Raw genomic sequence first — 23,397 nt, 5'->3', positions numbered from 1 at the left:
CTATTAGGGTGACTCTTAAAAAACTTTATTTCATTGTTTTTTTATAGTTTTTTTTAAATCAAAACAGATATATTCCTTTAAAAGATGTTTGAATCGGGGGCAAACTTGTCTTCCACACTTCGCTGTGGCTTAAAGGATGATTTTATTATGCGGACAAATTGTGCTTTTTTTTTTATTCATAAATTATTTTTATTAGGTCCTGCGACCAGGTTAAAACCGAGGATCGGTTTAAAAACAAATATATTATTACAACAAAAATAACTCCTTATAACCCGTACTTGGAGATCATGTAACTGCCGAGCGTTACTTGGTCCAAGCGGGTCTTGCAGGTCTTGAACCTGCCCAAATTGTGCTTTGGCTAGGTTACGTTTTTTAAACTAGATTATTAAAGATATACCTGAAAAAACATGCTCCAAACAAAAAGTTGAAATTTTGTATGGTGGATAAGCCACGGAAGGGCGCGGGGGTTGAAAATGTCAGATTGAAGGCCACGTGCTGTATGCTGTATGCAAATTTGGCCCTTTCATATCTCGAAATTAAAACAAGTTCAGCGAAAAGGTAGAAAATTTCACGATAGATCAATGTTTAATGAACACAGAGAATTGATTTAATTTGTAAATTTTGATTTGGCTGTAACTTTTAGGAAAGCTTCTCTATGACCACTAGGGTGTAATATGGTTGTATGGAAAAAAATAAAGTTGTTCAAATTTAGTGAGCACAGCAACGTTTTGGTTCCTTATAAGGTCCTTAACCTTAAGTTCCCACTTTGCGCAATTTTGATATTTTAAAAATCCACGTTTCACGCTATATTAAAACCGGAATCATATTCGGTTGCTCTGGAATGTGCTCTACAACTTTTTCAAAGAGAGTATAATGCTAACTTGTTCCTATAAAAAGATACAGCGTGTTCAAAACTCATCTAAAACGTGTTTCTTGCCCGAAAAATCACGTTTTCGACGAGTTTTGAGAACGCTGTATCTCCCTTCAGGAGCAAGTTAGCACCATACTATCTTCGAGAGAGTTGTATAGCACCTTCCAGAGCATCTGAATATAAACCCGGTTTTGATATCGCGTAAAACGTGGATTCTTTAAATAAATTTAAATATTCAAAAAATTATTTTCCCATACAAATTTGTATGGAAAATTGAATCGCTTTGCGCAATGTGTGGACTTAACCAATCTTTCTCAAACTTTGGGGAGTGGTTCAGGACCCCAAAAGGAACTGAAAAAATGCTGTGCTGGAAAATCGATTTTGTTTTACACCCTAATGACCACGTTTTTATTTTTTTTGAAAGTGTCGATTCTTGAGGTAAAAAAAGTAACTGTGCCAATTTTAAGCCAAATCTGTTAACCCTGTACTGCCCACACTTTTTTCGATTTTTTTTTATTTTTCCCGAGTTCAGTAGGTCATTTTGAGCAACTTTTGTTGTACGAAGAACTTTACTTTTCTTGTTTTATGTTTTTTTTTGTATTTTAATATGTATTTATTTTAATTAGTTAATGTTTGTTTTTGATAGTTTTGGCCTTCTCTTCCATCTCTTATCATTAATTTTTTTTATGTTTTTTGTGTTTTTTGTCACTTTTCAATTTTTTGCTTGTTTTTCACATGTTCTGCTATAGAATGGCACCATTATCATTTAAATTGTAACAAAATGCATAAAGGCATAGTCTGGGACACTAAAAAAATTTACTTGAAATATAGGAAATGTTAGTAAAAAACACATTTAAAGTTGACCCCTAAAAAATTACACTTTAAAAAACAAGTCAATCTTCCAACCCTAAAATTTTCCAAAACTTTAAAAGTTCTACTTTTCAATGGTTGAAACAATGATTTTTGGCAATTCGAAGCCCGTCTAGGTTGTTGTTAGGTTGTAGAGGGTTAAGGCTTAAGAGTCGCTATTGATCGTAGAAGTTTGTATGAAAATTCGCAGAAATGTATGAAAAAAGCAAACATTTCAAAATTTCACCAAAATGTGGCGTTAAATGTGTGGGATAATTGACAAGTGTAAGATTTTTATGTCAAATTTGAAGACAAACAATTTTTTCGAAGACCGCAGATCGCAGTTAACCCCGACGAGTTATTAGCGATTTAAAGAAGACGTTTTGCATTATAAGTTTTTTTTCACGAAATTTAAGGATCTATGGCGATTTGGCTCTAACCGATTCGGCTCAAAATTGGCACAGTTACTTATTTTTGCCTTTTTTGTTGTCACCCTAAGCTGTATGTTTGTATGAGAACCTTTGAACTGAGATTAGTTCATTAGCCTGTTTAGATTTTGCTAGCTAAGGCAGAAGGGGCTAACCCTAACATTTCAATCAATAGAGCCAAAATTTTAAATTTTAAATTGAAATTTTAAAAATATATTCGAGAGATTGTAAAATTAAACAATTTTTCAAGCATTAAAATCCTTCCAATAATTGTCAATCTTTCGTGAATTGAAAAATTAAGGCCAACTGAAAAGACCATGAAAATTTATTTTCTCTCAATTTTAATTCATTGCAATGCTCAACCTCTACATTTATCTGGAGACTGTAGAAAAAATTTGGAGTCGCTATGTTTTTTGATTGAATGAACAACATTGACACAAAAAAAAATCTTAAATTAATTTGAAAATCACCTTCAAATGGCTTAAACTTGAACATTTTGTATTTTATTTAAAAAAATCGTATCCAAATTTTATTATGATATTTTTTTAAAATTTAGGTAAGATTTTCAATGTTTCATTGATTTTATTGTGCATACTTCTCTGTGTCCCAAAAGTTGCCTGGTTATTTTGTTGTGTGGCTATTTTTATTGAATTGTCTTTATCAAAAACAGCACCTTTGCAGAAGATACCATATGGAACAGTAAAATCCTTTTCCGAGATACAGATTTTCGATTTCACCATATTTGAAAGCTGCCAAAATCGTATGAAGAATCGACAATTAACCAAAATGCCAATTTTGGTAATATGAAGGACCCTTAGAAAGCTGCAGCCGAGAAAAAATACGACATCGGGCGAATTAGTAGAGAATTGCTCGAAAGTAGAGGGTGACGAGCAGGAATTCCCGGGAAAAAAATCCCGGGAAATCGACCATTTTTGGACCTCTCAATTCCCGGGAAATTTGGTCGAGACTCCCGGGAAATTGTAAACTTATAAATATCGTAGCAAAATTATTTAATCTAATCAGAAGATTATTTGAAAAATTCTAAATTGTTTAGAACATTGGATGTTCAATGTTCGATGTTCAAGTTCGAATAAACCAATTCTTCTCTAATCTTCTTATTCAGAAAGTGTAAATTTTAAATTCCAATAATTATAATTGAGAGAAGCCAAAAAAATGTGGAACCCAAAATTTACCTTAAAGTATACTTAGCAGTTACACCCCTGAAATGAAATTTGAAGTTTTTTAAATATGATTTTTATTTATTATTTCTTAGCAGGTAAAGCTTTTTCAGAATATGTTCAATTTCCATATCTTCTCTCGAGTATAGCAATCCTCATATTTTGACAAAGGACTTTGTCTTAAAGCTCTATCTGCGGTGTCAATGCAAAATTTTTCGAAAATGTAGCGTTACCGTCGCAAGCCCTCGGCGTGACATTCTGTTTCTGTTGCGTAGATGCCGTGAAAACTATTTAAGCTAAAAGTTAGCCTCTGGAGGATTTAGTGTCCATCAGACTTTCATCAAAGACGGACCTTACGTTGGGAATTTTATTGCTCACACACACACACGCAGGTGGTGCACGAACTTGAGAGGAGGTCCAAGAAGTTATTGACGGTAGCCAGAACGGTCACCGGAATACCGAAATTATTGGGAACAATTTGGTAGGATATCGGTCACACCCGGAGTGGCCAGTGACCTGTGGGAAGGTTCTACCGGGAGGACATTTACGGAACCATACAAATTTGGGCAATATGGGTATCAAAATTCATGGTTTTTGATACTGGTAATGAAAATGGCCATTTTGGCAGGATTGGCCACACCCGGAGTGGCCATTGCCCTGAGGGAAGGTTCTACCGGAAGGACATTTACGGAACCATACAAATTTGGGCAATATGGGTATCAAAATTCATGGTTTTTGATACTGGTAATGAAAATGGCCATTTTGGCAGGATTGGCCACACCCGGAGTGGCCGTTGCCCTGAGGGAAGGTTCTACCGGGAGGACATTTACGGAACCATACAAATTTGGGCAATATGGGTATCAAAATTCATGGTTTTTGATACTGGTAATGAAAATGACCATTTTGGCAGGATTGGCCACACCCGGAGTGGCCATTGCCCTGAGGGAAGGTTCTACCGGGAGGACATTTACGGAACCATACAAATTTGGGCAATATGGGTATCAAAATTCATGGTTTTTGATACTGGTGATGTAAATGGCCATTTTGGCAGGATTGGCCACACCCGGAGTGGCCATTGCCCTGAGGGAAGGTTCTACCGGGAGGACATTTACGGAACCATACAAATTTGGGCAATATGGGTATCAAAATTCATGGTTTTTGATACTGGTGATGAAAATGGCCATTTTGGCAGAATTGGCCACACCCGGAGTGGCCATTGCCCTGAGGGAAGGTTCTACCGGGAGGACATTTACGGAACCATACAAATTTGGGCAATATGGGTATCAAAATTCATGGTTTTTGATACTGCTAATGAAAATGACCATTTTGGCAGGATTGGCCACACCCGGAGTGGCCAATGCCCTGAGGGAAGGTTCTACCGGGAGGACATTTACGGAACCATACAAATTTGGGCAATATGGGTATCAAAATTCATGGTTTTTGATACTGGTGATGAAAATGGCCATTTTGGCAGAATTGGCCACACCCGGAGTGGCCATTGCCCTGAGGGAAGGTTCTACCGGGAGGACATTTACGGAACCATACAAATTTGGGCAATATGGGTATCAAAATTCATGGTTTTTGATACTGGTAATGAAAATTACCATTTTGGCAGGATTGGCCACACCCGGAGTGGCCATTGCCCTGAGGGAAGGTTCTACCGGGAGGACATTTACGGAACCATACAAATTTGGGCAATATGGGTATCAAAATTCATGGTTTTTGATACTGGTGATGTAAATGGCAATTTTGGCAGGATTGGCCACACCCGGAGTGGCCATTGCCCTGAGGGAAGGTTCTACCGGGAGGACATTTACGGAACCATACAAATTTGGGCAATATGGGTATCAAAATTCATGGTTTTTGATACTGGTAATGAAAATTACCATTTTGGCAGGATTGGCCACACCCGGAGTGGTCATTGCCCTGAGGGAAGGTTCTACCGGGAGGACATTTACGGAACCATACGTCTTGGGGCAATATGCGTATCAAAATTCATGGTTTTTGATACAATATGGGTATCAAAATTCATGGTTTTTGATACTGCTAATGAAAATGACCATTTTGGCAGGATTGGCCACACCCGGAGTGGCCAATGCCCTGAGGGAAGGTTCTACCGGGAGGACATTTACGGAACCATACAAATTTGGGCAATATGGGTATCAAAATTCATGGTTTTTGATACTGGTAATGAAAATGACCATTTTGGCAGGATTGGCCACACCCGGAGTGGCCATTGCCCTGAGGGAAGGTTCTACCGGGAGGACATTTACGGAACCATACAAATTTGGGCAATATGGGTATCAAAATTCATGGTTTTTGATACTGCTAATGAAAATGACCATTTTGGCAGGATTGGCCACACCCGGAGTGGCCAATGCCCTGAGGGAAGGTTCTACCGGGAGGACATTTACGGAACCATACAAATTTGGGCAATATGGGTATCAAAATTCATGGTTTTTGATACTGGTGATGAAAATGGCCATTTTGGCAGAATTGGCCACACCCGGAGTGGCCATTGCCCTGAGGGAAGGTTCTACCGGGAGGACATTTACGGAACCATACAAATTTGGGCAATATTGGTATCAAAATTCATGGTTTTTGATACTGGTAATGAAAATTACCATTTTGGCAGGATTGGCCACACCCGGAGTGGCCATTGCCCTGAGGGAAGGTTCTACCGGGAGGACATTTACGGAACCATACAAATTTGGGCAATATGGGTATCAAAATTCATGGTTTTTGATACTGGTAATGAAAATGACCATTTTGGCAGGATTGGCCACACCCGGAGTGGCCATTGCCCTGAGGGAAGGTTCTACCGGGAGGACATTTACGGAACCATACGTCTTGGGGCAATATGCGTATCAAAATTCATGGTTTTTGATACTGCTAATGAAAATGACCATTTTGGCAGGATTGGCCACACCCGGAGTGGCCGTTGCCCTGAGGGAAGGTTCTACCGGGAGGACATTTACGGAACCATACAAATTTGGGCAATATGGGTATCAAAATTCATGGTTTTTGATACTGGTAATGAAAATGACCATTTTGGCAGGATTGGCCACACCCGGAGTGGCCATTGCCCTGAGGGAAGGTTCTACCGGGAGGACATTTACGGAACCATACAAATTTGGGCAATATGGGTATCAAAATTCATGGTTTTTGATACTGCTAATGAAAATGACCATTTTGGCAGGATTGGCCACACCCGGAGTGGCCAATGCCCTGAGGGAAGGTTCTACCGGGAGGACATTTACGGAACCATACAAATTTGGGCAATATGGGTATCAAAATTCATGGTTTTTGATACTGGTGATGAAAATGGCCATTTTGGCAGAATTGGCCACACCCGGAGTGGCCATTGCCCTGAGGGAAGGTTCTACCGGGAGGACATTTACGGAACCATACAAATTTGGGCAATATTGGTATCAAAATTCATGGTTTTTGATACTGGTAATGAAAATTACCATTTTGGCAGGATTGGCCACACCCGGAGTGGCCATTGCCCTGAGGGAAGGTTCTACCGGGAGGACATTTACGGAACCATACAAATTTGGGCAATATGGGTATCAAAATTCATGGTTTTTGATACTGGTAATGAAAATGACCATTTTGGCAGGATTGGCCACACCCGGAGTGGCCATTGCCCTGAGGGAAGGTTCTACCGGGAGGACATTTACGGAACCATACGTCTTGGGGCAATATGCGTATCAAAATTCATGGTTTTTGATACTGCTAATGAAAATGACCATTTTGGCAGGATTGGCCACACCCGGAGTGGCCGTTGCCCTGAGGGAAGGTTCTACCGGGAGGACATTTACGGAACCATACAAATTTGGGCAATATGGGTATCAAAATTCATGGTTTTTGATACTGGTAATGAAAATGACCATTTTGGCAGGATTGGCCACACCCGGAGTGGCCATTGCCCTGAGGGAAGGTTCTACCGGGAGGACATTTACGGAACCATACAAATTTGGGCAATATGGGTATCAAAATTCATGGTTTTTGATACTGGTAATGAAAATGACCATTTTGGCAGGATTGGCCACACCCGGAGTGGCCATTGCCCTGAGGGAAGGTTCTACCGGGAGGACATTTACGGAACCATACGTCTTGGGGCAATATGCGTATCAAAATTCATGGTTTTTGATACTGCTAATGAAAATGACCATTTTGGCAGGATTGGCCACACCCGGAGTGGCCGTTGCCCTGAGGGAAGGTTCTACCGGGAGGACATTTACGGAACCATACAAATTTGGGCAATATGGGTATCAAAATTCATGGTTTTTGATACTGGTAATGAAAATGACCATTTTGGCAGGATTGGCCACACCCGGAGTGGCCATTGCCCTGAGGGAAGGTTCTACCGGGAGGACATTTACGGAACCATACGTCTTGGGGCAATATGCGTATCAAAATTCATGGTTTTTGATACTGCTAATGAAAATGACCATTTTGGCAGGATTGGCCACACCCGGAGTGGCCGTTGCCCTGAGGGAAGGTTCTACCGGGAGGACATTTACGGAACCATACAAATTTGGGCAATATGGGTATCAAAATTCATGGTTTTTGATACTGGTAATGAAAATTACCATTTTGGCAGGATTGGCCACACCCGGAGTGGCCATTGCCCTGAGGGAAGGTTCTACCGGGAGGACATTTACGGAACCATACAAATTTGGGCAATATGGGTATCAAAATTCATGGTTTTTGATACTGGTAATGAAAATGACCATTTTGGCAGGATTGGCCACACCCGGAGTGGCCATTGCCCTGAGGGAAGGTTCTACCGGGAGGACATTTACGGAACCATACGTCTTGGGGCAATATGCGTATCAAAATTCATGGTTTTTGATACTGCTAATGAAAATGACCATTTTGGCAGGATTGGCCACACCCGGAGTGGCCGTTGCCCTGAGGGAAGGTTCTACCGGGAGGACATTTACGGAACCATACAAATTTGGGCAATATGGGTATCAAAATTCATGGTTTTTGATACTGGTAATGAAAATTACCATTTTGGCAGGATTGGCCACACCCGGAGTGGCCATTGCCCTGAGGGAAGGTTCTACCGGGAGGACATTTACGGAACCATACGTCTTGGGGCAATATGCGTATCAAAATTCATGGTTTTTGATACTGGTGATGAAAATGGCCATTTTGGCAGAATTGGCCACACCCGGAGTGGCCAGTGCCCTGAGGGAAGGTTCTACCGGGAGGACATTTACGGAACCATACAAATTTGGGCAATATGGGTATCAAAATTCATGGTTTTTGATACTGGTAATGAAAATGGCCATTTTGGCAGGATTGACCACACCCGGAGTGGCCAGTGCCCTGAGGGAAGGTTCTACCGGGAGGACATTTACGGAACCATACAAATTTGGGCAATATGGGTATCAAAATTCATGGTTTTTGATACTGGTAATGAAAATGACCATTTTGGCAGGATTGGCCACACCCGGAGTGGCCATTGCCCTGAGGGAAGGTTCTACCGGGAGGACATTTACGGAACCATACAAATTTGGGCAAGATGGGTATCAAAATTCATGGTTTTTGATACTGGTAATGAAAATGACCATTTTGACTGGATTGGCCACACCCGGAGTGGCCAGTGCCCTCGGGAAGGTTCTACCGGGAGGACATTTACGGAACCATACAAATTTGGGCAATATGGGTATCAAAATTCATGGTTTTTGATACTGGTAATGAAAATGGCCATTTTGGCAGGATTGGCCACACCCGGAGTGGCCATTGCCCTGAGGGAAGGTTCTACCGGGAGGACATTTACGGAACCATACAAATTTGGGCAATATGGGTATCAAAATTCATGGTTTTTGATACTGGTAATGAAAATGGCCATTTTGGCAGGATTGGCCACACCCGGAGTGGCCGTTGCCCTGAGGGAAGGTTCTACCGGGAGGACATTTACGGAACCATACAAATTTGGGCAATATGGGTATCAAAATTCATGGTTTTTGATACTGGTAATGAAAATTACCATTTTGGCAGGATTGGCCACACCCGGAGTGGCCATTGCCCTGAGGGAAGGTTCTACCGGGAGGACATTTACGGAACCATACGTCTTGGGGCAATATGCGTATCAAAATTCATGGTTTTTGATACTGCTAATGAAAATGACCATTTTGGCAGGATTGGCCACACCCGGAGTGGCCGTTGCCCTGAGGGAAGGTTCTACCGGGAGGACATTTACGGAACCATACAAATTTGGGCAATATGGGTATCAAAATTCATGGTTTTTGATACTGCTAATGAAAATGACCATTTTGGCAGGATTGGCCACACCCGGAGTGGCCAATGCCCTGAGGGAAGGTTCTACCGGGAGGACATTTACGGAACCATACAAATTTGGGCAATATGGGTATCAAAATTCATGGTTTTTGATACTGGTAATGAAAATTACCATTTTGGCAGGATTGGCCACACCCGGAGTGGCCATTGCCCTGAGGGAAGGTTCTACCGGGAGGACATTTACGGAACCATACAAATTTGGGCAATATGGGTATCAAAATTCATGGTTTTTGATACTGGTGATGTAAATGGCAATTTTGGCAGGATTGGCCACACCCGGAGTGGCCATTGCCCTGAGGGAAGGTTCTACCGGGAGGACATTTACGGAACCATACAAATTTGGGCAATATGGGTATCAAAATTCATGGTTTTTGATACTGGTAATGAAAATTACCATTTTGGCAGGATTGGCCACACCCGGAGTGGCCATTGCCCTGAGGGAAGGTTCTACCGGGAGGACATTTACGGAACCATACGTCTTGGGGCAATATGCGTATCAAAATTCATGGTTTTTGATACTGGTGATGAAAATGGCCATTTTGGCAGAATTGGCCACACCCGGAGTGGCCAGTGCCCTGAGGGAAGGTTCTACCGGGAGGACATTTACGGAACCATACAAATTTGGGCAATATGGGTATCAAAATTCATGGTTTTTGATACTGGTAATGAAAATGGCCATTTTGGCAGGATTGACCACACCCGGAGTGGCCAGTGCCCTGAGGGAAGGTTCTACCGGGAGGACATTTACGGAACCATACAAATTTGGGCAATATGGGTATCAAAATTCATGGTTTTTGATACTGCTAATGAAAATGACCATTTTGGCAGGATTGGCCACACCCGGAGTGGCCAGTGCCCTGAGGGAAGGTTCTACCGGGAGGACATTTACGGAACCATACAAATTTGGGCAAGATGGGTATCAAAATTCATGGTTTTTGAAACTGGTAATGAAAATGACCATTTTGACTGGATTGGCCACACCCGGAGTGGCCAGTGCCCTCGGGAAGGTTCTACCGGGAGGACATTTACGGAACCATACAAATTTGGGCAATATGGGTATCAAAATTCATGGTTTTTGATACTGGTAATGAAAATTACCATTTTGGCAGGATTGGCCAAACCCGGAGTGGCCATTGCCCTGAGGGAAGGTTCTACCGGGAGGACATTTACGGAACCATACAAATTTGGGCAATATGGGTATCAAAATTCATGGTTTTTGATACTGGTGATGTAAATGGCAATTTTGGCAGGATTGGCCACACCCGGAGTGGCCATTGCCCTGAGGGAAGGTTCTACCGGGAGGACATTTACGGAACCATACAAATTTGGGCAATATGGGTATCAAAATTCATGGTTTTTGATACTGGTAATGAAAATTACCATTTTGGCAGGATTGGCCACACCCGGAGTGGCCATTGCCCTGAGGGAAGGTTCTACCGGGAGGACATTTACGGAACCATACGTCTTGGGGCAATATGCGTATCAAAATTCATGGTTTTTGATACTGGTGATGAAAATGGCCATTTTGGCAGAATTGGCCACACCCGGAGTGGCCAGTGCCCTGAGGGAAGGTTCTACCGGGAGGACATTTACGGAACCATACAAATTTGGGCAATATGGGTATCAAAATTCATGGTTTTTGATACTGGTAATGAAAATGACCATTTTGGCAGGATTGACCACACCCGGAGTGGCCAGTGCCCTGAGGGAAGGTTCTACCGGGAGGACATTTACGGAACCATACGACTTGGGGCAATATGGGTATCAAAATTCATGGTTTTTGATACTGGTGATAAAAATGGCCATTTTGGCAGGATTGGCCACACCCGGAGTGGCCAGTGCCCTGAGGGAAGGTTCTACCGGGAGGACATTTACGGAACCATACAAATTTGGGCAAGATGGGTATCAAAATTCATGGTTTTTGAAACTGGTAATGAAAATGGCCATTTTGACTGGATTGGCCACACCCGGAGTGGCCAGTGCCCTCGGGAAGGTTCTACCGGGGGGACATTATTCGAACCATACGACTTGGGCCAATATGGGTATCAAAATTCATGGTTTTGGTTTTCTTACTAAAGAAAGGTATAGGTTTTACTTTAAGCCAGGACGTCATTTCCATCTTCGTAAATATGTCGATTCAGCATGAATTTTAAGCGGAAAAATCGCCAAAAAATCACACTGCATCGATTTTCGACGCTCTATCGATTCACCTTGACAGAACTCGTCTATCTCGAACCCTCGAATTTTGAGAAAATAAATTCCGTGGAGGTCGAGTGATGTTCGTATGTGGTAAAATTTTGCAAAATTTTGTGTCGCGCCGTTCTCAGCTCCCATATATCCGATTTCGATTCTTCTAAATGCAGATGAAAGCTAGTGTGCTGAACCTGGGCGAGTTGCCGCGCAAATTTCGAAATATCCATCTGTTTTCGGATGCGGCCAGACTTTTCAACAAAATACACAGTTTTCAAATGAAAATATAATCATATTTTTTCATTTTCATATATTTTATTTATCTCAAAAATTGCATTTTTCGAGCCCTACAACCTCCCAAATTTTCATCCAGATTCATAAAATGGTTCTGGAGTTAGAGCCGTTTGATTGACCTACCAAAAGAAAAAAAATCCCTAAAAAAAGGTAAAAGCCCACCTGGTGACCTTCGCCAACATTTTTCATTTCTGATTTTATTCGAAATTTCTTGCTACATTCATAGTACAGACCATGAGTGAGCATCTGAAACAAATTCGACATCGATCGACAATCCCGATCAATTTTTAGAACGATTTACTTTTTGCCTTTCTTACTAAAGAAAGGTATAGGTTTTACTTTAAGCCAGGACGTCATTTCCATCTTCGTAAATATGTCGATTCAGCATGAATTTTAAGCGGAAAAATCGCCAAAAAATCACACTGCATCGATTTTCGACGCTCTATCGATTCACCTTGACAGAACTCGTCTATCTCGAACCCTCGAATTTTGAGAAAATAAATTCCGTGGAGGTCGAGTGATGTTCGTATGTGGTAAAATTTTGCAAAATTTTGTGTCGCGCCGTTCTCAGCTCCCATATATCCGATTTCGATTCTTCTAAATGCAGATGAAAGCTAGTGTGCTGAACCTGGGCGAGTTGCCGCGCAAATTTCGAAATATCCATCTGTTTTCGGATGCGGCCAGACTTTTCAACAAAATACACAGTTTTCAAATGAAAATATAATCATATTTTTTCATTTTCATATATTTTATTTATCTCAAAAATTGCATTTTTCGAGCTCTACAACCTCCCAAATTTTCATCCAGATTCATAATATGGTTCTAGAGTTAGAGCCGTTTGATTGACCTAAGAAAAAAAATCCCTAAAAAAAGGTAAAAGCCCACCTGGTGACCTTCGCCAACATTTTTCATTTCTGATTTTATTCGAAATTTCTTGCTACATTCATAGTACAGACCATGAGTGAGCATCTGAAACAAATTCGACATCGATCGACAATCCCGATCAATTTTTAGAACGATTTACTTTTTGCCTTTCTTACTAAAGAAAGGTATAGGTTTTACTTTAAGCCAGGACGTCATTTCCATCTTCGTAAATATGTCGATTCAGCATGAATTTTAAGCGGAAAAATCGCCAAAAAATCACACTGCATCGAATTTCGACGCTTCGTCGCCAAGTCGACAAGTTGTCAAGTTGAGCTTCGAATACTGGCGCGAGAATGCTGGCGCATCTATTTTGTGGCTCGATTTATACTCATTTTGTAGTTACTTGTCTACCGATGTTTCCTTCAATATGTAAGATATCGTAGCTTTTCGGTTTCTTTTGCCCTGTCCGTTTTTGCATAACTGTCCAATGTTTATGCAAAAACCTTTGTGACATAGGACATTCATCTGGCTACAATCAACTTGTTTCCCGTGCGCTTCTAAAATCGCCTAAATGTAGACTTCATTTTCGTAAGTTTATTTAACAGGGTTCATTGGATTCCAATAGGAGCTTTCTAAGCTTTTCATCGTTTATATCGTTTTCAAAGTGTTCAATGCTGGCGACTCCAATGGCTTTCTTCCTAAGGTTCTTGCGATTGAGTGTGTAGTGGTGCGGTTGTTAAAAATAGCTATCTCTGACTCTGTCACTCTCGTAGAAGCTGAAACCGCGGTGTGCGTTGTTGGGAAGCTTGCTATGATCGCGTTTGTCATAAACGCTTGTTTGATTAGAAACGTACAAACATATTGTACGATTCAAAATATTCTTTTGGTGAAAATTGCGTTTTTTATTTCTTTTGGAAATCATATCATTCATAATACTCATAATATCATCATAATACTTTGCTTTCATCATAAGACTTTCTTTTGTGCTGACGTTATAAATAAACAAAGTTGATGTTATTAATTGAAAGAAGTTCTACCATTGTTATATTCTTTAGTAAGAAAGGCTCTTTCTCACCCCAGGTGGGATTAAATCGGGTTTTTTAAACTGGTAATGAAAATGGCCATTTTGACCGGATTGGCCACACCCGGAGTGGCCAGTGCCCTCGGGGAGGTTCTACCGGGGGGACATTAATCGAACCATACGACTTGGGGCAATATGGGTATCAAAATTCATGGTTTTTGATACTGGTGATAAAAATGGCCATTTTGGCAGGATTGGCCACACCCGGAGTGGCCAGTGCCCTGAGGGAAATTCTACCGGGAGGACATTTACGGAACCATACAAATTTGGGCAATATGGGTATCAAAATTCATGGTTTTTGAAACTGGTAATGAAAATGGCCATTTTGACTGGATTGGCCACACCCGGAGTGGCCAGTGCCTTCGGGAAGGTTCTACCAGGGGGACATTATTCGAACCATACGACTTGGGCCAATATGGGTATCAAAATTCATGGTGTTTTAAACTGGTAATGAAAATGGCCATTTTGACCGGATTGGCCACACCCGGAGTGGCCAGTGCCCTCGGGAAGGTTCTACCGGGGGGACATTAATCGAACCATACGACTTAGGGCAATATGGGTATCAAAATTCATGGTTTGGCCACTACGGGTGTGGCCAATCCGGGTGTGGCCAATCCGGTCAAAATTGTCATTTTCATTACCAGTTTCAAAAACCATGAATGTGGATTCCCATATTGCCCCAAGTCGTATGGTTCGATTAATGTCCCCCCGGTAGAACCTTCCCGAGGGCACTGGCCACTCCGGGTGTGGCCAATCCAGTCAAAATGCCCATTTTCATTACCAGTTTCAATAACCATGAATTTTGATACCCATATTGCCCCAAGTCGTATGGTTCGATTAATGTCCCCCCGGTAGAACCTTCCCGAGGGCACTGGCCACTCCGGGTGTGGCCAATCCAGTCAAAATGCCCATTTTCATTACCAGTTTCAATAACCATGAATTTTGATACCCATATTGGCCCAAGTCGTATGGTTCGAATAATGTCCCCCCGGTAGAACCTTCCCGAGGGCACTGGCCACTCCGGGTGTGGCCAATCCAGTCAAAATGCCCATTTTCATTACCAGTTTCAATAACCATGAATTTTGATACCCATATTGGCCCAAGTCGTATGGTTCGAATAATGTCCCCCCGGTAGAACCTTCCCGAGGGCACTGGCCACTCCGGGTGTGGCCAATCCAGTCAAAATGCCCATTTTCATTACCAGTTTCAATAACCATGAATTTTGATACCCATATTGCCCCAAGTCGTATGGTTCGATTAATGTCCCCCCGGTAGAACCTTCCCCAGGGCACTGGCCACTCCGGGTGTGGCCAATCCGGTCAAAATGGCCATTTTCATTACCAGTTTCAAAAACCATGAATTTTGTTACCCATATTGCCCCAAGTCGTATGGTTCGATTAATGTCCCCCCGGTAGAACCTTCCCGAGGGCACTGGCCACTCCGGGTGTGGCCAATATCCTATAAATGTGGTCCCAAGCCCATTGCCCCAAATCATTCTGGTCCGGTGACCGTCCTTACAATCTTCATAAGAACAGAATTCCTCCCAATTTAGTGCACAAACTGTGTCTTTCAATGTGTGCGTGTGTGTGTGTGAGCAATAAAATTACCACCGTGGATCCGCTTTTGTCGAAACCTCGTAAGGCACTGAATTTTTCTGAGGCTATCTGTTAGCTTAAATAGTTCGCATGAAATGTGGCAACAGTGGTGCAACATTCTCGCGTGACAGTTCCACGTAAACAGGAGAGGAGGCAAAATTTGCACCATGTTGCCACATTTCATGCGAACTATTTAAGCTAACAGATAGCCTCAGAAAAATTCAGTGCCTTACGAGGTTTCGACAAAAGCGGATCCACGGTGGTAATTTTATTGCTCACACACACACACGCACACATTGAAAGACACAGTTTGTGCACTAAATTGGGAGGAATTCTGTTCTTATGAAGATTGTAAGGACGGTCACCGGACCAGAATGATTTGGGGCAATGGGCTTGGGACCACATTTATAGGATATTGGCCACACCCGGAGTGGCCAGTGCCCTGGGGAAGGTTCTACCGGGGGGACATTAATCGAACCATACGACTTGGGGCAATATGGGTATCAAAATTCATGATTTTTGAAACTGGTAATGAAAATGGCCATTTTGACCGGATTGGCCACACCCGGAGTGGCCAGTGCCCTCGGGATGGTTCTACCGGGGGGACATTAATCGTACCATACGACTTGGGGCAATATGGGTATCAAAATTCATGATTTTTGAAACTGGTAATGAAAATGGCCATTTTGACCGGATTGGCCACACCCGGAGTGGCAATTGCCCTCGGGAAGGTTCTACCGGGGGGACATTAATCGAACTATTCGACTTGGGGCAATATGGGTACCAAAATTCATGGTTTTTGATACTGGACATGAAAATTACCATTTTGATTGGACATTTTCCGAACCATACTTGTTTTGGCAATTTATTTCCACAGAGGTGTCAAAGATGGAAAACATTTTATAGGAATAAATTATTTAGGATTAAATACATAGGCAATGTTTTAAAAATATAAAATAAAATAGAATATTTTTTAGGAGTTTTGTACAAAGTTCTTTGTCATATTGGTCATGTAGAACATAACCACCTGCACCTTTTTTTAATTCTAAATCCCTAAGTTAATTTCGCTGTATCAAGGTATTTTTTTATGTCAATAAGTCATATTGTGTTTCACGTCAAACTCAATATAAAATTATATTTTGGGAAAAAAAGCTCTGGCAACCTTTGTAAAGTTATTGTCCGCCAATTGTGAACATTCGGGTTTTCCTAATAACTGTAAATATTTCTTCAATGAATATTTACAGATGACCTTAAAAGGGAAAAAACAAGTTGAAATTGTTGTTTGACTCGTTTTTTATCATATTGCAAAAATCCCGATACTTGGAAATTATTTATTATTCATAAACATTTTAAACTAAAATTCCCAGTCTGTCCCAGAGTCCCAAAAAGCTCAAGAAACAATCTTGTATTTGCAGATTTAGAAAAAAATCATAAGGTAGATATAGTTCCTCTAAATAATGAGGATACTTCAATTAACGTTTCATAGAATAAGTAAGAAATGATTGTAAGTAAATTCATAAAAAAATGATTTTTTTTTACTTTTCTTTTAAATTATTGCCACTATTGGCATAGTAAAAAAATAAATCCCGGGTCCCGGGAATTCCCGGGAAATGGCCAAATTCAACTCTCGTTTCCCGGGAAATTGAAAATCTTGAGAATCGTCACCCACTACTCAAAAGGTTAACTATTTGATATTGAAAATCATGTTAATAGGGGATCGATCAAATAAGTCGAAAGAGAAAATTTTAGATACCTTCCTTTATAGAAAATAACTTTGTTTCGTGATAACGAGCACACTTTTTTCATAAATAGATACAAATTGTTATAAAAAATAACATGTTAATGGACGATTTATCAAAGGGCAAAAACTTTCCATTTTCCAAATTAATTTTACATACAATCACATTTTTATTTAAAAATGTTCTCTTGATAATTAAAACAATATTGTTTCATAATTATGATTGAGCAAAACCCTGTCTGTCATACTTTATCTTGCTTGATGGTTGGGATTTTTGTTGGTTTGTGTAATTAATATTTCTTTTCACTTGAAATGTACCGTTCCATTTCACTGATCCTGCCTTTCTAATCAAACGTAATTGTTTGCACGAGTGCCTCTTTTAATTACATCGTAAGTAAGATTTTTATATGAAAAAACATCAACATCTTTTTTGTTCGATTCTCTAATTTAACAAACGCAAATTTTAATTTACGTTCTGCTCGCTTGTTACACTGCTTGTTTTGCGTGGGCTGCATCCATCGAGGCCATGCTTCTGAGTGCAGGTTTGTGTGTTTGTACGTGGGTATGATTCGCTTTTTTTTTATTATTTTGTAGATTCATAAAGTATGGTTCAGCGCACACACGAACGAAAAATTTATAGAGATGATAATAAAAAAAAACACTGTTCCAACCACAGGCGGAGGACATCAAAAATTTGTTCGTCCTCCGGCCGAGGGGGCCGTCGCGAGTTGTCACGGTATCCGTTACGGAGAGTTATTTTTTGACTGCTTTTTTTGCTCTCTTAATTCTCGAGAGTGGGACAAGCGTTACACTTCCATGGGCGCGTGGTAAACCAGATTTTTATATTTTACCAGTGGGGGTGTAAAAAAAGAGAAACAAGCAACTTAACACAGAAACGTGAAGTATCCCTTAATTACGGGCTCTCTTGTTCCGGGGACGGACCGTGACTACTCGCGGCAGCCCGGATACGTCGCGGGAAGCTGGACACGCTCCGGATTGTTACGTCGGCATGACCTGGACCTGGTTCAAATGTTTGTGGGGGGAGAAAAAATAAAATTACTCTGCGAGTTTTTAAAATGCCGTTGTTGGTGGTTTTTGCAGTGGAGCGGTTCTCTACGAAAGGTGTAGCACTTTTTTGTTTGTGTTCAATTCAAATTTCAAGAATATCTTTACATTTTTTGTGCAGCGTTTGATGATTTTTGAGAAGAACCTTTGAAAACTGAAAAAAATCATTAAAATTAAATTGAACATCACTAATAACAGACAATCAAACAAACATTTGTTGAAGCTGTTGGTCAGATCCACAAGAACAAAACTTTAGTTAAGAACAGGGAAACGAACGAATAACGAATCTAATTTATTAAATTCGAACTCTTGGCAGCTTAATTTTGAAATATGATTGAGATGTATATTTTATAAAATCAAATCAAAGCATTAATCCAAGTCGTAATTGTTTTAATAAAAAGGTATTTAAAAGTATGTCAAACTTATGTTTTAAAATAATCTTATAAACTTTTCAATATCGGAATGTTTCAACAAGAAACATATTTTTTATTCAGGAATACATTATTTTCCTTGAAGATATGCAGGCTTGTAAAAAAAACTAAGTTGACGAAGTTTATAGCTGTTGGCCACCATTGCTAGTACCAACCACTAGTGTCTTCCTTTTTATCTACCAGGACTTTGCCGCCCTAAGTATATGAAAGTATGGCACGGAGCGACGGCGCCGAATACCTATATTTACACAAATAATTTTTAGAGCGTCCGCCGCGGGATTTAAACCGGCGACCTCTGGATTGTGAGTCCAGTGCGCGGTCCGATTGATTCACACGGGCGGGCTTGTCCTTGTTTTAATATTGGAAAATAGCTATATTATTATTCAATTTAAAGGTTTTGGTATTACTTCGAATAAGTTATTTACTTTTGTCTTTAATTTTTTGTTTGTTCGATGAGTTGATTTAATAATCTTTTTTTTTACGTTTTTTATCATATAAGCATAAGAAAGCACAGAGGCATTGATTTGTCTGGAACCATCTGTAAATACTTTAAAGTAGTTATTGACATAAAAACATTCTTGTTTCACCTACACAGTAAGAAAACATGGTCATATTACATCTGGGAAGGGGTACATCTTTTATGTCAGAAAAAATGTGTAATTTTACCTCTGAAAAGGTGTTATTTTGCCTCTTTTTTAATGCAATATCACTTGTTCAGTCTAAATTGAGGTAAAATTACATCATTAAAGAGGTAATAACCTTCCAAAATTACACCTTCCAAATTTACACTTTTTTTTACTGTGTAATGTCAATCAATCAAACATGTAATGATCGAAAAAAAAACGATTTAACAATTCACTTCGTGATTTATATTTATGATTTTATTATTTAAACTTTATTTACGTGATAAGTGCATTTCTCAAAGAATATTTTTAACTTATCCTTTGAAAGCATCAGGAGTTTTAAAATAATATTTTTTTGGTAATTACACTTTTTTTACACAAAATCTGTCACCATTACCTGATGTAATATTACCATCATTTTTTTACATTGTAAATCAGGTAAAAAAATATTGCCAAAACGGGTTTGTCAAAGACGGGATGGAACTGTAAATGTTTAAAATCAGGATTCGTGCTTCATGTCATGGTTGTCATGGCAATAAAAGTCGATATGTTTATAAAAAAACTTTTTCAATTAAACCTAGAGCAAAGTTGTGGTTATGTTGATAAAAAACACAGTAAAAAACATGTAATTTTACATCGGGGAATATTGGCTGGTTTAGTGTGAGTAAAATGCGATATATTACCTCTAAAAGTGTGTAAATTTGCATCTTTTTGTATGGTTTTACTTATTTCACAAGAATTTAGGTAAAATTACATCGAAAAAGAGTTAATATTGAACCATTAGATTTTTCAGCCATCAAAAATAAAAAAAAAAGCAACCAATGGTTTAATTTACTACAATTATTCAATTTTTAAATTTAAGCATTCAGAATTTGAAATAATATGCACAGCAGAAAAAAATAAATTTGGAAAGTTGAAAGAAAAATTTTGTGTTAAAAAAATATTGGTTTTACACCAAGAACTGATGAAGTTTTCATCAGTTTCTGTTGAATTTATCTTTTTTACACATTTTTTGGGTAAAGTTACGCAAAAAGAGAGAATATTCAACCATATAACTTTCAACCTTTAAAAAACATAACTTTTTTTTACTGTGTAGCATTTTTTTAAAGCTCAATTGAAAAATCATTATTGAACTTTGCGTGGAAAAAATATGGTTATATCATTATTGCGTTGTTTTGTCACATTTTAAGTCTAAATTGAGGTGTTTAAAGAGGTAATAAGACACCGTTGATAAAAATATAAAAAAATACATAGACTTCAGCCAAAGTTTTGAGATTTTAAGAATAATGAAGTGAAAAATAAAAAGTAGATAGTTTTATTTTGTTTTTTTGGTTCTTCTCAATATTTGGAAAAGTAAGTTCAACCTTAGTTTTTCGTAGAGAACTGCTCACTGCACAAAAATCTTCACCCGAATAAAAAGGATTATAAAAATATATTCACAGCCAGGAATGTAGTTGTCGCACACACACACATATAAAAACATATTGCTGCTGCTGCTACTGCTACTACTATCGGCACCGCCGGGGGCTTTTCCCGGGCTTTCGCCAAGGGAAATTAACTGTCCATACACAAAAATAAGGGAACCACAACGGTGAAAGAAAAAAACGCTCCCGTTTCCGGGGACTTTCAGCCGTTGATGAGACAAAAGGTACACAAATTGTGAAAATAAAAACGAGAAAAAAATATACAAAAATTCAAACGTTTTGTGGTCACCCACAAAAATAGAAACAATAGTATTGTAACTAAACACAAACGGTTAGACTGTTTCCGGTGGGGTATTTTTTTTGTCGTGGCGGGCAGCGCTATTCAAAATTCAAAAATGGTAGGTTAGAAATCCTTGCGGGCTGCTTTTTGTGTGGGGTACAAAACAATTGCGGGTATTGTTTGCAAAAATACGGTTGGTTATCAAAAATCACAAAAATCATTTGCTTATAGACTATTAGGTGTGTGTTTGTGTGAGTTTTTAGTTGTTATTGTTTTTTTTACAAAAAGATTAAAAACCTTCAAAATACAAAAAAATCGGTTAGTAATCTGCAAAAAGGGGGAAGAAAAACTTTTTTGATCGGTTAGTAGCTGGTTAGTTAGTTAGTTGATTGGTTGTTGATCAGAGAGTGTGTAATCCAGTGTTGTTGTTGTGAAGGTTGGTGTCTCTGGTGGTGGTGGTGGTTGGTGTCTCCGGGTTTTGTTGTGGCGTGTGTCGAAACTATCTTCGGTGAGGAATTGTTTTGTTTTGGGGGGTTGGGAGGACAAAACTGAGAGAGCAGCAGATAGAGAGAGTGGTTGCAAAGTACGTACCGTCTTCGTGGGTTCGAGCAGTGACCGGGTAGGAGCGGGGCCCGTCCCCGACGGTCGTTCCGGCCAGCACCCAGATCTTGTACTCGGTCCAGCGCTTCAGCTCGTCCAGCGTCAGGCTGGTGGAGTTGAGGGTGGTCACCGTGGCCTCGGCGTCGGTGCGGCCGTCCTCGACGAAGAATACCTTATAGTACACAATGGCCCCGTTGGACCGCTCGACCGGCGGCGGCAGCCAGGACACGTTGATCGTCGTGGGGCTGGTCGCCTCGACGGTTATATTACGGGGCGGTGCACCGGGGACTACATGAACAGCGCGCGCGAACACGCGGTGTGGGTGGTGGTTCGAATTTGGGTGACGAATTATTTTTCGGTAGGTTTTTTTTTATTGTTGTTTTGGTGATAGTTTTACATTTTGTTTTTTTCAAATTTTCAGTTTGAAGCAGAAAATCACACACGAAACAAATGAAAAGAAAAAAGAAAAGAAACAAAATACAACTAATTAGAAGGTAACCTAAAGCACAAAAGTGATAAAAAGCGAAAACTTAGCATAATATGACAATAAAACTAAGGTGAACTCACTTATTATAAATGATTAAAAATAAAATGGGAACAAAAAAATCAAACTTATGATAACGACTTAGTTCACCAATTTATTGCTATTGAGTATAGATTAATGCATACATGATTTCGGTTTTTCAGAATATGCACCATAATTATTACAATATTTACAAAGACAAAACTAGATAAATAATTTATCAAATGAACAAAATTTTCCCAATCCATAAATATTGTATTTTAATGAAAATTCATCATAACTATAGGTTTTTCAGTAAGATTGTTAAATTTAAGCGTTCAATTTTCTAAGGTTATAAATAAATAATGTGAGACCTAAGCTTAAAATTTTAATTTTAGTATTTTGCTTCCTTGTTGGACTTCACACAAATTTTACAGGACATATATAAAGCAAAATCTGGATTGTCATGTTTGTCGTGCTGATTATTGCACTCGATCGTAATATAACGATTGTAATTTGTCAACGGTAAGTCGTAATTTTTCAATGGCAAGCCATGATTTTTCGAAAATAGATTGAAATCATATGATCGTGATTTCTCGACCTATCACCACTGACGATCGAGAAAATGTCGATATGTTTCGAAGCTTGTTTCCAAAATTAAAAATTATTTCGGAAATATAATAAAACCTTTTTTTTCAAATCTATAAACGAATTAAATATCTAATGATCTGCGATTTTTTTTAAATTTTCAAAATGGTTAATTATTTTGAAATTTGCGATTTTTATTTTATTTTTTTAATTGTTAAATTTTTTATGAAATTTGTGATATGTTTTAAATTGCTATTCCAACTTTCGATCGTCATTTCTCGTCTCACGATCAAGATTTCTCAAGAGTCAGGATCGAGTGCAATAATCACCACGTTATTATTTTTAAGTATTCTTATTTTTACAAAATCTCTTATCTTACCGTCATCTGGGGTGAATCGGGACTACAGTCTGAATAGGGACAGCAGTGTTTAGAGCACTTAAAGGTTTTAAATGCGCAAATGGATGTACATTTTGTTGG

General features: G+C 39.4%; 1 protein-coding gene across 7 annotated transcripts in view; it reads right to left on the bottom strand.

The window, feature by feature from the left end:
• Nucleotides 1–23,397, bottom strand: part of LOC120416326 (tyrosine-protein phosphatase Lar) — a 441,119-nt gene that overhangs the window by 55,889 nt on the left and 361,833 nt on the right. For 5 of the 7 annotated variants that reach the window (XM_052708558.1, XM_052708557.1, XM_052708559.1 and 2 more), the window contains one exon: nucleotides 21,821–22,117. The exons of the other annotated variants lie outside the window; for them this stretch is intronic. In XM_052708558.1, the coding sequence (XP_052564518.1) occupies nucleotides 21,821–22,117 (297 nt within the window). The remainder of the gene's footprint in view (nucleotides 1–21,820; nucleotides 22,118–23,397) is intronic. 7 annotated transcript variants of the gene reach the window in all.

The sequence above is a fragment of the Culex pipiens genome, chromosome 2, assembly GCF_016801865.2.
Source record: "Culex pipiens pallens isolate TS chromosome 2, TS_CPP_V2, whole genome shotgun sequence".
NCBI lineage: Eukaryota > Metazoa > Arthropoda > Insecta > Diptera > Culicidae > Culex > Culex pipiens.
The sequence above is the reverse complement of the archived record's forward strand: the minus strand, read 5'-3'. Positions and strand labels throughout refer to the sequence as shown.